Below are 15,222 nucleotides of genomic sequence, written 5' to 3' on the forward strand. Positions count from 1 at the left end.
GTGGCGACACGACGTACGACATTGTTATTGTTGTTGGGCGACTATGTGCATATGTATATGACTGAGACCATAACTGCCCATCATTGTGCAATCAGAGATCACCAGAGAGACGTCCGGGAAAGGCCATCATCCTGATCATTTGACCTCATCAAAGGCCTGCGTCACCAGGTCCACAAAAGATACTCAGCAAGTAATCTTTATGAGTTAATCATGAACAGGTGGAAAGTCATATAATGTCTTAAAGGACTAAGCTACGACTACGTAAACGCACACACACACACACACACGCACACGCACACACATACACACATACACACATACACACGTACACACGTACACACATACACACATACACACATATATATTATATTTACACACACACGCACACCAGGATAGTGTAGTTTTAATGTTTTCCAGTAGATGGAAGCATTCAGTAAACGCTACCTAAACGGTGTAGTAAGCCTATTCCTATACATACAGTCACTACTTATACTAAAGTTAGGAGATATTCGGTTTTCAGGGTCAAATTTCACGATTAACCTAAAATCTACTCGCTGTGACAATACTTTGCAATAAACTCAGTCAGTGGCCCCTTCCCACCGAGAACATCCTGTTTGAAGCTTCACAGTGGCAATATATTGTTGATCATTTGTTAGGGTCGCCTTGGTCAAAAATTTAAATGTGACCGACATGAAGAGGACTATTTAAATACCAAATGAATTGAACCAGGAAATGCAGTTGTGGTTGAGTCAGATTAGATTAGATTAGATAGATAGATAGATAGATAGATAGATAGATAGATAGATAGATAGATAGATAGATAGATAGATAGATAGATAGATAGATAGATAGATAGATAGATAGATAGATAGATAGATAGATAGATAGATAGATAAATAGATATATAGATAGATAGATAGATAGATAGATAGATAGATAGATAGATAGATAGATAGATAGATAGATAGATAGATAGATAGATTAGATTAGATAGACAGACAGATAGACACACAGTATGGCCTTATATCTTCACATACACGTTTACATTGTTCATTAGCACAATTAATACATTAAAATATATTTATTCTGCATCAGATTCCTTTTTGTAGAATAGTCTTTTTTTTTAACCCTGAAAATTTCAACATTTTGTGATCGCTTTGAACAGTGCTGTAGGTACTGTATAAATAAAACATACTTACCTACCTACTAGTTTGTTGTTCTCGTCATATCATTAGCAAAAAACAAATAACACTTTTTCCTGTTTAGTCAGTTTTGAGACATTTATTGTCAATACACTGAAGTAAGTAAACATGCATGTCACAATACAGCTGCATTTGTTTTTACCAACGATTACTGGGGTATGGTGTAATGCAATTGGGTTCTACACTTACTCTAGACACATATCATGTATAACACATATAGACTGTGGGACTTGCTTACATAATGATTACGCGTTGTGGCGACCCCTAAAGGGACAAGCCGAAAGGAAAAGTAGAAGAATCTAAGCTATGGTTGCAGACAGTAAAGGTTGACTGTGGACAATATGTTTTCTGGTAATACATGAAGCAATAGTCCGGCTGGCAACATCTGTTAAAACTCAGATCTGACACGTGCTATTAGGTTCATGGAGTGCTCCGCAACACACGAGGAAGTAGAATAAACATCACATGACTACAGTAGGCGGCACGGTGGGCGACTGGTTAGAACGTCTGCCTCACAGTTCTGAGGAGCGGTGTTCAATCCCCGGCCCCGCCTGTGTGGAGTTTGCATGTTCTCCCCGTGCCTGCGTGGGTTTTCTCCGGGCACTCCGGTTTCCTCCCACATCCCAAAAACATGCATTAATTGGAGACTCTAAATTGCCCGTAGGTGTGACTGTGAGTGTGAATGGTTGTTTGTTTGTATGTGCCCTGCGATTGGCTGGCAACCAGTTCAGGGTGTACCCCGCCTCCTGCCCGATGACAGCTGGGATAGGCTCGAGCACGCCAGGAGAAGCGGCTCAGAAAATGGATGGATGGATGGATGACTATAATATAGTGTCACTTACACAACATTTCGACGAATATAATTAGATTAATGACAACTAATGTTGAGTTTTTGCACTGTACTGAGAGCAACATGTCATATTTTGACTCTGATTCAACTAAATGAGGTAAACAACATTTTATAGGTTTTGGTGTGGTACATGTTCTACATTGAGAGCTGTGTATAATATTTTGGTTATGACTGGTGAGTTACATCAGGGGCTCTCAAACCTTTAGGGTCCAGAGACCCCTTTCAATTTTCCAATTTTTCCAAGGACCCCTCAAAATCTTCACACTAATTAAACATGTAAATTACCTTACCGTATCCCTATGATGATATTAAATGTGTTGTGTTTAGTGTCATCTATATGATACATACTGCATATAGGTCAAAGTTTAACGACGGAAGAAAGTCTTTTCTTTTAACAAGTGTATTTAAAAAAATTCAACTTTATTCTCATAATATTATGCCATTTATTCTGTAAAATATGCCGTTGTTCTCTAAAAATAGCACTATATTCTCAAGGAAAAAACAACAAATTTTGTTCTCGAAAAAAATAGCCTTGTGTTCTAAAGAAATAGACCTTTATATAATAATAGACCTTTTGTTCTAAAATTACTTTTTACAAGACAGGGATATCAGATTTATGTGACAGCTTGCATATTATATACATATAAATTATAACTTTGAATTGACACACAGTAGGGAGGAGTAGTTGGTTTTTGTTTTTGTTTTATTGTACTGTAGGTATGAAATTATTGAAGGTGATAACATAATTTGCTGCAAATTATTTTGCAAGCTACGACTCACAAACCCCCATGGGCCCCCATACTCCAGCTAAAGAACTTCTGAGTTACTGTCCATGATACAGTCCAAAATACTATGAAAAGCTGAAATTACTGTAGGATTACACAATTTCAAAGTACAACCGCAATGATAAAAAATATTGTGAATTTAATACTTCCCTGACACTGTCAATTAAAACTGGGCATTACTATTACCTTTGTAGAGGATGACTATTTGACACATCTCTTGCATTGAATTATGCTGTACAAGTTTTGCTAATGTTGTGGTGCATGTGTACAGTGCACATATTGTATACATTAGTGGTAAGTGTGCCACTCCCACTCCCCATTCCACTCTATGTGACCAAGCAGGCCGTGTATTTGAGTATCTGTTTACATTGTCAGCAATGCTCCTTGAACAGCAGCAGCTGACAAAAATAGAGCCTTGTCGACCAGCCCCAGTCCAAGCAGACTTCCTATACTGAAACTGGAGTGGGAGAGGAGGGAAGAGGGGGAGGTGGCAATGGAAAGAAGGGGATATTTTGACTGTGGAAAAGGGCAAAGGAGCAATTGAGTTAATTTTAAACTCAGAGGGAAGGTGGGATCTGTCTCAAGTGAAGTGCTTTACTGTGATGCAATGACCAAACACCCAAAAACATTTTAATGCGCGTGTAGCAGCAGAGTCATTGACTTCTTGGTTTCCCACAAGAAAGATGAGGAATTTTATGCAAGGAGTAAACAGAAACTTGTTCAGAAATTTAGTGGCAATGCCATGTGTCTGTATTGGACTACAAACAAGTACATTACAGCAGACAGTCGTATTTATTGTGTAATGCTGCTTATGTGAATGCATTTGTAATCATGGTTCCGCTTATTAAAATTATTGATTTAGCGGTGTAGCAATTTTTTTTTTTAAATATAAAACGCCAATGTATGTGTGTCATATAAACAGTGCAGTATACCAAATCAAAACTGAGCAATATTAAGTCAAATCAATTGGATGTATCAAATGTTGTAGCCGGTGGTTGCGAGTGTACACTCTGCATCTTTATGTATAATAATAATAATAATATCAATAACAAAAATGATCAACATCACAGTGATTGTTGAGAGCAGTGATTGCCAACCGGTGGGTCGTGACCCAAACGTGGGTCAATAACACGTGAAGACCTGCGACATGTGCATACTGTATGTAGACAATCTGGTACAGGCTGCATACAGGTTCATGGGGTTGCAACAACTGCACTGCCTGAACAATATGCTATGAGTTAAGACGTTGCCTATGGAAGGTGGACTGTATGGTTAGATCATCATTCAAAGCAATCAAAATGCAGTGATATCCGGATGAGATTTGCCAACCAGTGACAATCCCACAAATCCACCGTCTAGGATCAAAATACTATCCTCCAAAATGACAAAGCTCGACTCCACAGAAGCTTATCAGAGATCACCTCCAGAATGTGGGAGTTGAAAGGAGCAGCTTGATTGTGCCAGAGCGACAAACACAAACACATTGGCTAATTAACAAGCATACATCCATTTTCTCTCCAGCTTTTATCCTCACAATGGTCGCGGGTATGCTGGAGCCTATCCCAGCTATCGGAGTTGTTCTGAAGCCACTCCTTCTGTATTTTAGCTGTGTGCGTAGGGTCATTGTCTTTTTTGAAGGTGAACCTTCTGCCCAGTCTGATGTTCTGAGCAGCTCTTCACTGTTGGGAACTGTATTGGACAGGTGATGAGCAGTGTCTGGTTTTCTCCACACGTCACTTAGAATTAAGGCCAACAATTTATATATCGGTCTCATCAGACCAGAGAATATTATTTCTCACCATCTTGGAGTCCTTCAGGTGTTTTTTTTTTTTTTTTTTTTTTTAAGCAAACTCCATGCGGGCTTTCAGGTGCCTTGCACTGAGGAGAGGCTAGCGTCGAGCTACTCTGCCATAAAGCTCCAACTGGTGGAGGGCTGCAGTGATGGTTGACTTTCTGTAACTTTTGTCCATCTCCCGACTGCATCTCTGGAGCTCATCCACAGTGATCTTTGGGTTCTTCTTGACCTCTCTCACAAAGTCTCTTCTCCCCCAATTGCTGAGTTTGGCCGGACGGCCACCTCGAGGAAGGGTTTTGATCGTCCCAAACATCTTCCATTTCAGGATTATGGAGGAACCTTAAGTGCAGCAGAATTTTTTTTGTAACCTTGGCCAGATCTGTGCCTTGCCACAATTCTGTCTCTAAGCACTTCAGGCAGTTCCTTTGACCTCATGAATGTCATTTGCTCTGATATACACTGTGAGCTGTAAGGTCTTACACAGACAAGGGTGTGGCTTTCCTAATCAAGTCCAATCAAAAACAGCTGAACTCCAATGAAGATGTAGAACCATCTTAAGGATGATCAGAAGAAATATATGAGTGTCACAGCAAAGGGTCTGAATACTTACGGCTGTGTGATATTTCAGTTTTTCTTTTTTAATAAATCAGCAACAATTTGAACAATTAATTTTTTTTCTTGTCAATATGGGGTGCTGTGTGTCCATTGAGGGGAAAAAATTAACTTAAATGATTAGGAAATGGCTGCAATATAACAAAGAGTGAAAATTTTAAGGGGGTTTGAAAACATTCCGTACTCATTGTACATGTATAAAAATAACAAAAACATTTTTTTTAACAGCCTTTATTTGGAATTACTCACATTTAATCCATCCCTCCATAAAAATTGGAGCAGATTTTCAGTATGGTAGGCCTTGACCCTTAAAAGAAAGTAGACACTGGCAAATGCAGAGTGCCTTATACAGTAAGGGAAACTAATAAAAACAAAAAAGAAAAACAAGAATTAAAAAAAAAAAAAAGGCCTGCAGTTCAAAGGCTGACTTTACATCCACTGTAATGTAAATTATCTTGTAATCTTGTATTTGCCAACTTAAAAAAAGATACATAGTACATTGTAATATATACAAAAGATATAAAAAAGTGAAATCAAAATTGATTCTTTTCAAATTCTGCTGTCGCTCAACTGAGCAAGCAACCCGATCCTGTACCATGTCTAAGCTAAACACTTCTTAGGGTCAAAAACACCCTACTTTTCTAGTTTCCATTCTTTTTGGTTCCACAGAAAAGCCTTTGTTTTAAAAAAACGAAAAAAAAAGCCTATAGGCAACGCTTTTCGGTCAGTACTGACCAAGGAGGTGGTTTGATAGATGACTCTCCACAGGAGGTAAAACTGGAGCTCAGATGTCCATGTCAAACTGGTTGTCATCTGATCAAAAGGAAAGTAGAGACAAGAGTGCATAACATTAACAAGCCCTTCAAGAAGAACCGCACCTTAACGGACACAATGAAGAAAACAAACAACATCCCCTATCAAAACAAACAAGAAGTGACACGACAAAAATAAAAACACTTGAGAGGGTTTGACCCTCACAGGAGCTTGCAAAATCTGTACAGGCCAAGGCAAACAGAGACAAAAGAGACCTATTGTAACCCTCAAGGCAAACTGATATTTGCCCTTTATGCTTTTCTAGCTTTCTTTTCCCCATTACAACATGTAACTTAACCTAGAGCCAAAATCTTAGGTCAGAAAAGCGAAAAGGCACAACTTTTTTTTTTTTTTTAAAGAAATGTTTTTTATCATTTTTTTTTTTTTTTTTTTACACACTAGTGGTTTGGATTGGGCACCCTTGGAATGTGAGCGATTCAGTTTCTGATTCCTCGTTTCAATTCCGGTCCCAAATGAATCTTGATTCCAATTCATTTAGGGGGCAGGGTCAAAAAAGTGTGCATGTTTTAAATAAGGAAATTATGGCCATCCATTTTCTTAGTGGCTTCTTCACTAAAATGAAAATTTGACCAAGCCCTTGTTGTTTGCCTGCATTGTACTACACGACTAACTTTCCACACCGTGTGGCAAGGCGCGAGAACAGAAGTCTCTCTCTCACTTCCTTGTATTCAACCAATTAGACATCATTCAGCAATGCCACTGGCCACCCCAAAATCCAGAAAAGTCATTGAGGTTTTGCTACAGTCGCTAGCCGTTTTTTTGTTTAACTATACAGCATATGTAAAAATAAGTATATTACAACTAATTTTCAACCAGTATTAATATCAAACCTATGAATTTAAATGTGTATGTTACCCATTTTCTTTTCACAGGAGTACAGGTTACACTTTCACAAGACAGCTTTATTTTTGAAAACCTCATGAAAATAAATGTACACGCGTCTAATGCTGCCGGTACCTAAAACATGTTACTGAGCTCCCACTGATGGTGTATCTTGTGAAGATATCAGACAAAAGTACAACAACTTGACAACACAGCTCAGATTAGCAGCAGGTACAGTATAAACTCAAAAACAGTTTTGTTTTTGTCTGATTATCATATCTGCCTTTTCAGGCAACATGGAGTGTACACGCTCGCTTGGTATATACAGTAAATATGCTAATGTTAGCTGGATATTTGCATTTACATTGGCCCACCATTTAGGACACACTTTACTGTAACTTGTTAGCCTCCTGAGTGTTGGCATTAGACGCATTGTATTGTTTCAATCACTGGATAATGACTTCATTGACGTTCAGCACGCTGTGTGCTGAGGCTTGGAGCGGGCCCGTTACTTGTACTCATTGAGAAACTTCCTCCTTTGCACAATATAATCTTATTGCAAGTGTTGCACTGAGAGAGACACTAAGTGTGTCTTATTGCACTAAGACACACTTTCACTTTCAATTGCCGCCATTGGGCACACGCATTTCTTCGTGGTGAGCGCACTTCTTCCTCGGTGGTTTTCGCACGTTCTGGCCTCCGACCCCCAACTAGGCATTGAAACTGGAACTGAAATTTTCAAATGTAACGATTCCAGGAGAATCGGAACATTAGTCCCGGTTCCAGTCAATTCTTGATACTGTGTGCCCTACCCCACGAGTGTTATTGTGATTTTGTAGAATTACCGCAAATTTAGCAAGGACCTATTTTTGCTAAACAAGTTAAGTACAATCACAGTCACTTGAATATGGAAAACAAACCTTTTTTTGGCATCCTCAACTTTCAGTTTATTTTTTTTATTTTTTTCCATTTCACTAAATTATTTAATGCAGAGTTTGTATATAGCGATATACACAATTTTCACTGAGAGCAGGTTGTGATACATTCTGATATAAAGGGCATTTTACATTTTGCAATTGGTGTGTCACCATTACAGGATTACTTAACTTATTGTCACTTTATTTCCTCTACGTGAAGATGGGGTATTTTGATCTTCTCTGAGCCGATAAGTACGAATGTCAGTCAGCAACCCCAATTCACTTTTCCAAGGCAAAAGTTGGAAACTCTCAACTTCCCAGTACATATGCTATGATACTGTCGTGGAGTAATGGGACACTTGCCTAGTTGTCCAAAAGGTACTTCATTCCTGGGACACAAATTTGTATTGTGATACCTGCCTTAAACCTCAACATAGCACAACTGCTGTGCCGCAAGATTGAGAAAATGACACTGTGCATCACATGCTGCACCACATTGTTTTATGTGACAATGTTAAGTGCCACTTGATTTTGGGGATAAAAGGTCAAGTAATTTCATCATATCACCACAATACCAGAAAGACTGCAATGCATAGACAACTACAGGAGTTGCAATTTCACAGTATTATTTTCTGCAGAGATATTTTAATGCACCAAAGATTTACCTGTAATGTCCTTTTCTTCCTCTTCAACCTCTTCTTTGACATCCTGCAGCTTGCTCACAGGGTGAGTAGCAGGGCACGTCACCCCAGGGATCTGGGGGAGACAACATGGTGGGGTGCGTGCAAGAGGGGAATTTCTGCAATCCAAGAGAAACTTCCTGTCATAGATGATGCGGGTACCTGTGATGAGAGATTGATTGATTGATTGATTGATTGATTGATTGATTGATTGATTGATTGATTTAGCAATGAGAAATTTACAGTATGTATTCAGCACGGTGGAGATGTTAGCACGTCTGCTCACAATTGAGCGGTCCCTGGTTCAAATGTCAAACCCTACACACAGTAAGCACGTTCTCCCCGTACTCCTGCTCCCTCCCACATTGCAAAAACATGTGTGGTAGGTAAATTGAAGACTTTCTATAGATGTGCTCCGAAACAGGCACTTTAAACGGTGGCATGTGTGTGCTGACTCCCATTTAACACGAGTTAGAATGTGATTGGTTAATTGATGTTTCCGTACACAGCCATGTGCCCCAGTTGTAAAGGTATATATACATTATTTCAGTTTTTTATTATTTTTACTTCACCTCTCTGAAATAGTATATACATAAAAATGCATCCAAACTAATCAAGAGAAGCTTCATCATGCAACAATGACCCAAAACACACTGCCAACACAACAAAGGACTTCATCTGGGGGAAAAAGTGGAAGGTCTTAGACTGGCCAAGTCAATCTCCATAACAAAATAGAGCATGCATTTTACCTCCTGAAGAGACTGAAGGGAGAAACTCCCAGAAACAAACAAGAACTGAAAGAGGCTGCAGTAAAGGCCTGGAAAAGCATTTCAAATGAAGAATGCACCAGTCTGGTGAAGTCAACGGGCCGCAGGCTTTATGCAGTTATTGCAAGTAAGGGTTATGTCCATCCATCCATTTTCTGTACCGCTTATCCTCACTAGGGTCGTACGCGTGCTGTAGCCTATCCCAGCTATCTCCGGGCGAGCGGCGGGGTACACCCTGAACTGGTCGCCAGCCAATCGCAGAAGGTTTATGTCACCAAATATTACCGTAAATGTTATTCACTTTAAGTTAATTTAATAATGTCTGTTCCAATACTTTGGCTCACTTGAAAAGTGGGTGGCTTCAAACAAAAGGTTCTCTGTCCTGAGTTGTTTAACACATCTAGATGTAAATACCATGAAAGAAAGCTGGAATACTGAACTTCTGTCTCATATTCAGGTTTTGATCTGAAACCCAAATGTCTTCAGTATACAACAAAACCAAATGAATTGAGATTCCTGTTCCAATACTTTTAGAGGGGACTGTATATTTTTCCAGTTGATATGAACAAGTCTTAGGTCACAAGGTTTTGACTATTTATTTTGGTCTCATTTTTAATATCACAACACCTGGTATTTGAACCGGGGTGTGTAGACTTTTATATCCACTCTTTTTGAGCAATGGACAAGCGACCAGTCGAGAGTGTACCCTGCCTCTTGCCCAAAGTCAGCTGGGATAGGCTCCAGGTCATCTGCAACCCTAATGAGGGCAAGCGGTATAGCGAATAGATGTATTGACATTTCTACATTTATTTTGAAGCATAATTTTTCTTTTTTTAAAGCAACAATCATGTCAAATATTATTTTTAAGTATTCATGATGGATACTGCTGTCAAAAGTTTGTTTGGCTTGGAACCCTTTGTAATATACTGCTAAACTGCTTTTCATGGTTCCTGCAACAATGACAAAGTTGTCTTTCTTTCATCTATTCGAACTGGACATGCTAGGATTCAATATGTTCAGACAGAATATTTCCATTGGTTAAAAAAAACATCCAAATCCTCTACTGGAAAAAACAAAGTTATCATAACACGAGTGTGTGTTATGTGCATGAAAGTATGGGAGTGCAGAGAGGAGGGGTTAAGGGTGTCCCTGCAATGACTTCTAGGAAATCAGAGTACATAACATTCCCTTTTTAAAAAAGCACATGAAGATTAAATCCATATGCATCTGTCTTTTGCTCAGTTGTAGCTCTTCTATTAGGAAAACATAACCTGATCAAGTATGCATTTCTCAAGGTCTCTCAATTCATAAATCAGTCAATCAAGATGTTTGTTTGGCATGTTTTCAGTCTGTCAAGACTTGGACTTAGGCCAACTTCCAACACGATAAGCCATAAAATGCTGAGTTGTGTTTGATGATAGACAAGTAAGGTTCTGACACTCACGTTCTTTTTGGGAGTTTGACCTATTCTGTACATCTGATGAGCCTGCCCAAACAGGGGTAAAAACATTTTACGCAATGACTGCACTATGAGCTGTGTGTCCAGGACAAAAGGGAAGAGGAACAGAACAGGGAGGGGTGGTGGAGGTGATAAATTGGGTGACAAAAACAGCAGACTGTAATCTAGGAAGCGCTGCAATTTCTGTAATACAACATGTTTATCAGGGCTTAGTTTAACTTATTTTTAACTTGCTGCAAAAATTTATATTTTTTCTGAGAATTCTAATCCATTAGATACAAAACTTGCTGCAATGTATTTATTTCCTTAGAATTCTAATCCATTAGATACAAAAAGTATATTGCTTTCTTGTTGCATGAACAAAATGTTCTCTGTTCCTGAAACTTAAGAGCAGAAAAAGGACAGCCTCCAGCCTCTTTGCAACCAATTACTTTACAGTGCTGCCAGCAGGATATGAACCCCGCTTTAAAACCAAAGACGTTGTGGTTGAAATCATGTTTGCAACAGCAGAAACGATGGGCTACTGTGTACACCATTGGATAAAACATACTTTGTTGGCACAAGTTTTTTATTTTTTTGTATATATACATTTTTAAATTGAAGTCAGTATCCAACATTGGCATTTGTTTAAGTCCTGATATGGAATATTTATTATACTCCTGACTAATCATAGTAAGACTTGAAAATGCATTATAGAGGATTGGCTACTGCATAGAATAGAACTTTGTCATTGTCACCGAAAAAAAGACAATCAGTTAGGGATCTTACCATTTTCAGCGTTGAGATTAAAAAAAATAAATAAATAAAAAAATGGAAAAATAGCACAGAATTATAAAGACACATATTTGCAGAAAAAAACCAATTGGTCACATACGGGTATTGCACATTTTCTGCAGACAGTATTACACAGTAAAAGGTCACTTCCTACGTTGAGTGAGCAAGTTTATTATGAAGTCAGTATCCAACACCGGAAATTTTTTTATATGACATTTGATTTATATGCATTTTTATTTTATTTTTTATGACTACTCGGAGACTGATTTGAAACGACACATAGAAGCTATGCTAATCCACCATTGAAGCTGTTATACTATAGTGTTGTAATATGGTACATTAAATGTCTTACGTTAGTTATTCAAAACCGTATAATTAGAAGCTAGAATAATTAGAAAATCAAACATTGCTTGAGAAGACTTGGCGTGATCACTTGCAACATCTCGCGATAGCTTCCGAGTGTTTTTTTTCTTCTTCTGTACATTCCGTTACGTTCATGTGTTACAATTTATCAAGGGTAATGAGTCTTATATGAAACAGAAACCTGCTTTTCAACATTTCTTACCACCGGGCGTAGTGGAGAAGAGAGTCCCCCCGGGCGTCTGGCTGTAGCAGTCGGGAAGTTGAGACCAGTCTTTCAGGGTGAGAACCCTGGTGGGAATAGGGCAGCTCTTCACTTTGTTAGTCGACATGTTATCTTTTTTAGGTTGGCGCAGCCAAGAGAGTTTATCGAGATCTTTTTTTGGGGAGGGGGGGGGGGGGGGGGTAGATAAAAATTAAAAATTAAAAATTAAAAAAGCCCTCAAAATGCAATGCTCACTGTCGGTTTTCGCGCAAGCACTCCCAAGTCTTCTAAAAATTGACGGTGGCCAGCACTTCAACGTTTTAAGTTTGGAAGCGAGCTCAGAGGTCTGGCTCGGGTCGTGTCGTGTCGTGTCCACTTGCAAACGCAGCTGCCAGCCACGACCATGTGCTGTCTTTCCAAGCAGTCACTCGTGATGTTTTTGTTCTGGGTTTTATGAGGCACGTGGGCCACGCAAGGGTGGACACGATCGTTTTACAATCCGGACACCCCGTTGGAGCGGGAACACTTGCGGAAAAAAAGAAAAGAAAAAAATAACAAGGCAATGGTTGACGTGAATCGAGCGCACCTTCTGCAGAACACGATTCGCCAACCAAAAGCAAAACAGCAAAACAACATACTGCAACTGGTATGGTCACAGAGGTGGCAAAAGTACTCACATTCCGATACTTGAACTTGAAAAAAATAAAATAAAATACTTGAGTAAAAGTACAGTACAAGTGCTGGTTCAACTTTTGTACTTAAAAAGAGGAATCTTCTTTCTTTTTTTTTTTTTTAGGAAAAAAAAACCTGTCAAATTTGTTAAAACGGTCAGTATAAATATGTCAGGTACATAAGTAAAATGATCTGTGCAAAAAAAAAAAAAAAATCCCTCTCAGGCGGCATCTTGTAGTTTATGTCTAATTTGGTTTTAAACACAAAGAAGAACAACAAATCCGAGATAGAAGACATGAGATGTCAGTCATTTGCCGTTGCCGTGCCGTACACTCTTGAGCACATCCCCGCAGCCTCGTGCTAACCTCTTAGGTTGGCCTTCAGGAACTGCTGAAACTATGTTGGACTAACCGCCTCTGGGGAAAAAATGCCCATCCCTCCTTTGCTAACAAGTTCAAACCGATAAGATGGAGTGTTATACAACATGCTATTACGAAAGAATCACCCTGCCAAAGTTGCAGTGCCTAACGTCAACTTGTTTACAGTGTTAATGCTAGTTTAGAATTACTATTGCGGCTATTCTGTTGAAGTTGTACAGCGTTCTCTGTGACTATCACAACTCCGCAGTTTTGGCCATATTTGAGAATCGTGCCCTTGCATATCAATGTGGGGTGTGGCTTTGCTCAAAGGGGGTGGGAATTTAGTGAATTCGACGCCATTCAAACCTTGCTAGCAGTTTTAAAACTGCACACAACCCTTTATATGTTTTCAAAAAGTACAGTTTGAAATGTACGTAAATACAAAAGTAAACATTGATTTTCACTGTCAATTATTAGTCATTCCAGATTTTTAAGACATTTCACGCACCCAAATTTATGAAAAACACTACAGATATCATATGATTTTATTCATCAAGCTCAAACATCAATGGTACATATTTTATTAGATACTTTAATTGTCATTTCATATATTTTGCTTTGTTAGGTGAAACCCTGTTACAGATACTCAGACAATATTGCAAAGATATTGCAGAGAGACTCCTCGACAATTAAAGAAAGATTTTATTTCAATATTAATTTAATCTGGAATTGGCTGGCGACCAGTTCAGGGTGTACTTCGCCTCTCGCCCGAAGATAGCTAGGATAGGCTCCAACCCACCCGCGACCCGAGTGAGGATAAGCCGTACAGAAAATGGATGGATGGGTATTACTCTAATTACAGTAACAGGGTTGCAAATCAAAGCTATTCGAGTTTTTGCTCGAGCGCATGCTCGCTGTGTTGTCTGCTGTGCTGACTGGTCAAGAACACACTATAAAATAAAAAGCTTTTATTTTGGAAACTTTATCTTTTTTAACAAAGTTGCATTGGTTTGAGTGACATACTCCATTACGACTGAAAACATCCATCCATTTTCTGAGCCGCTTATCCTCACTAGGGTCGCGGGAGTGCTGGAGCCTATCCCAGCTATCATCGGGTAGGAGGTGCACACCCTGAACTGGTTGCCAGCCAATCGCAGGGCACATACATACAAACAACCTCACATTCAAACCTGCGGGCAATTTAGAATCTCCAATTCATGCATGTTTTGGGATGTGGGAGGAAACCGGAGTGCCCGGAGCAAAACCCATGCAGGCACGGGGAGAACATGCAAACTCCACACAGGCGGGGCCGGGGATTGAACCCCAGTCCTCAGAACTGTGAGGCTGACGCTCTAACCAGTTGGTCCACCGTGCCGCCATGTAACGAGATGTCCATCCCAAATATAATTAAAAAAAGCTAAGCTATTTATGGTTAGGTTTAGACTAGGGTTGGTGTTCAGGCAGTTTAGGAGGAGTTAAGGTTAGGATTATGGTGGTTAAGGCTGGCGCACACCGAGCACCACCGCAGAACCCGACTGAACTGGAACGTTCCCTTTCCAGGTTGTCTCAATTGTAATTTGTTTCGTCTTTTGTAAAAGTGTTTCTGCTTTTCTTAATGTGTTTTCTGAAATGTAAAAGTATTTATTATTTTGTTAGTTTGTTTTCTGAAATGTAAAAGTGTTTTGGCTTTTGTTCATTTGTTTTCTGACATGTAAAAGTGTTTCACAATTGTTATATTGTTTTGCACTTCCAGGCCACCGTACTTAAGGCCTACCCATGGTCAGAGCTATTCGGTAGATGATGTCATTTCTAAAGAGTCATTGCAGCTCACTTTTTTTTCTCTTCCTCTAGTTGGCTAAAAAAGGCTTTATAGTAATAGGGTTGCGTATATGTTGAGAGACAACTACAGTGCATAATTACTACTATTTAAAATATGTCTGTAAGAAAAACTAAATGTGGACGCCATATCAACAAAATCACACCAAAAAAGCTAATGTAGAACTTATTTTATCTGTTATATTTGATAGGGGCGACTGGTTAGAGCGTCAGCCTCACAGTTCTGAGGACCGGGGTTCAATCCCCGGTCCCGCCTGTGTGGAGTTTGCATGTTCTCCCCGTGCCTGCGTGGG

General features: G+C 39.3%; 1 protein-coding gene across 1 annotated transcript; it reads right to left on the reverse strand.

Moving 5' to 3' along the window:
- Window positions 1–5,468: 5,468 nt before the first annotated feature.
- eif4ebp3l (eukaryotic translation initiation factor 4E binding protein 3, like) lies at window positions 5,469–12,697 on the reverse strand. Its single transcript, XM_061686290.1, has 3 exons — window positions 12,063–12,697; window positions 8,483–8,659; window positions 5,469–6,057 (listed from the first exon to the last, which is right to left on the reverse strand). The coding sequence occupies exons 1-3, from the start codon at window positions 12,187–12,189 to the stop codon at window positions 6,029–6,031; spliced, it is 333 nt and encodes a 110-aa protein (XP_061542274.1). The 5' UTR covers window positions 12,190–12,697; the 3' UTR covers window positions 5,469–6,028.
- Between the last annotated feature and the right edge of the window lie 2,525 nt (window positions 12,698–15,222).

Source organism: Phycodurus eques, chromosome 9 (genome assembly GCF_024500275.1).
Source record: "Phycodurus eques isolate BA_2022a chromosome 9, UOR_Pequ_1.1, whole genome shotgun sequence".
NCBI classification, from domain to species: Eukaryota; Metazoa; Chordata; class Actinopteri; order Syngnathiformes; family Syngnathidae; genus Phycodurus; species Phycodurus eques.